Source organism: Arachis ipaensis, chromosome B04 (assembly GCF_000816755.2).
Source record: "Arachis ipaensis cultivar K30076 chromosome B04, Araip1.1, whole genome shotgun sequence".
NCBI lineage: Eukaryota > Viridiplantae > Streptophyta > Magnoliopsida > Fabales > Fabaceae > Arachis > Arachis ipaensis.
Genome location: NC_029788.2, coordinates 128,683,851 through 128,685,198, shown reverse-complemented (window position 1 = coordinate 128,685,198; position 1,348 = coordinate 128,683,851). Strand labels below are relative to the sequence as shown.

General features: G+C 32.9%; 1 protein-coding gene across 1 annotated transcript in view; it reads left to right on the top strand.

Moving 5' to 3' along the window:
- Positions 1-1,145, top strand: part of LOC107635403 (UDP-glycosyltransferase 83A1-like) — a 3,231-nt gene extending 2,086 nt beyond the window's left edge. Inside the window, exon 2 of the mRNA XM_016338876.2 lies at positions 127-1,145. Within this exon, the coding sequence (XP_016194362.1) occupies positions 127-1,007 (881 nt within the window). The 3' untranslated portion in view covers positions 1,008-1,145. The remainder of the gene's footprint in view (positions 1-126) is intronic.

The window sequence follows — 1,348 nt, the reverse complement described above, 5'->3', positions numbered from 1 at the left end:
TAAGATAAAGTAAAATAATTTTTAAAAGATTACTTGGTTAAAAAAGTTAGCTCTCTAATATTCTTCTAATAATTATTTTCTACTATATTTTTCTGACTATAACTAAGTGACACTTCTTGGTGGCAGGATTCCCTATTAGGAAAGGGAGATTTCAGTTATCTCCAGAAATGCCTAATATGGACATAGCTTGTTTGCCTTGGTCTTGCATTGGTGACTTAGCTTTGCAAAAGCTTATATATCATTACCTTACCAAGACTGTAAAATGGTCACATTTAACAACTTGGTGGCTTTCCAACACAACCAATGAACTTGAACATGGAGCCTTATCCTTATGTCCAAAAATCCTACCAATAGGACCATTCTTGAAGGAGACTAGTGCAGATGTTAGATCATTGGGACAATTTTGGGAAGAAGACATTTCTTGTTTGAATTGGCTCAATCAACAACCACCATGTTCTGTTATATATGTTGCATTTGGTAGCATCACTGTTTTTGATCCCAACCAATTCAAAGAACTAGCACTTGGACTTGAACTTACTAATAGACCTTTTTTATGGGTTGTGCGTGAAGATTTTAATAATAGTGTTACAAATAATAAGTACCCTGATGAATTTAAATGCACTAAGGGTAAAATTGTCAAATGGGCACCCCAACAAATGGTGCTAAAACACCCTGCTGTAGCTTGTTTTATTAGTCATTGTGGTTGGAATTCCACTATAGATGGTGTGTCCAATGGTGTACCTTTTTTATGCTGGCCATATTTTGCTGATCAATTAGTAGACAAAACTTACATTTGTGATGTTTGGAAGGTGGGTTTGGGATTTGATGAAGATGAGAAAGGGATTATATCACGTTGGGAGATAAACAAAAAGGTGGAACAACTCTTTGGAGATGAAGATATAAAGGGAAGGTCTAAGAAAATGAAGGATACGATTATGAATAACATTGCAAAAGATGGCAAATCTACACAGAACTTGAACAAGTTTGTGGAGTGGCTCAATGAATAAAGAATAAGAATATTCTTCTTGTACTTGTGAAATTTTGTGTGTCTCCTGGTTCAAAATTGACACATCTATGATCAAGATACTTAGAATTGAATGTGTTCTATTTTTCTTTTTATCTTTAGAATAAATATGTTTCGGATTTTTTTTAGGGTTAAGTATGATTTTGGTCCCAACGTAGATAGGTCAAAAATTGATTTCGTCCCCAACTTTTTTTTCGCTACAAAATGGTCCCCAAAGTTTCAGTTTGTTTTAAAATCGTCCTTTTTATCAATTTTATTTTTTTATTATCAAATTACCCTTCATTAAAAAATTATAAAATAAAATAAAAAAGAAAAAAAGGCATC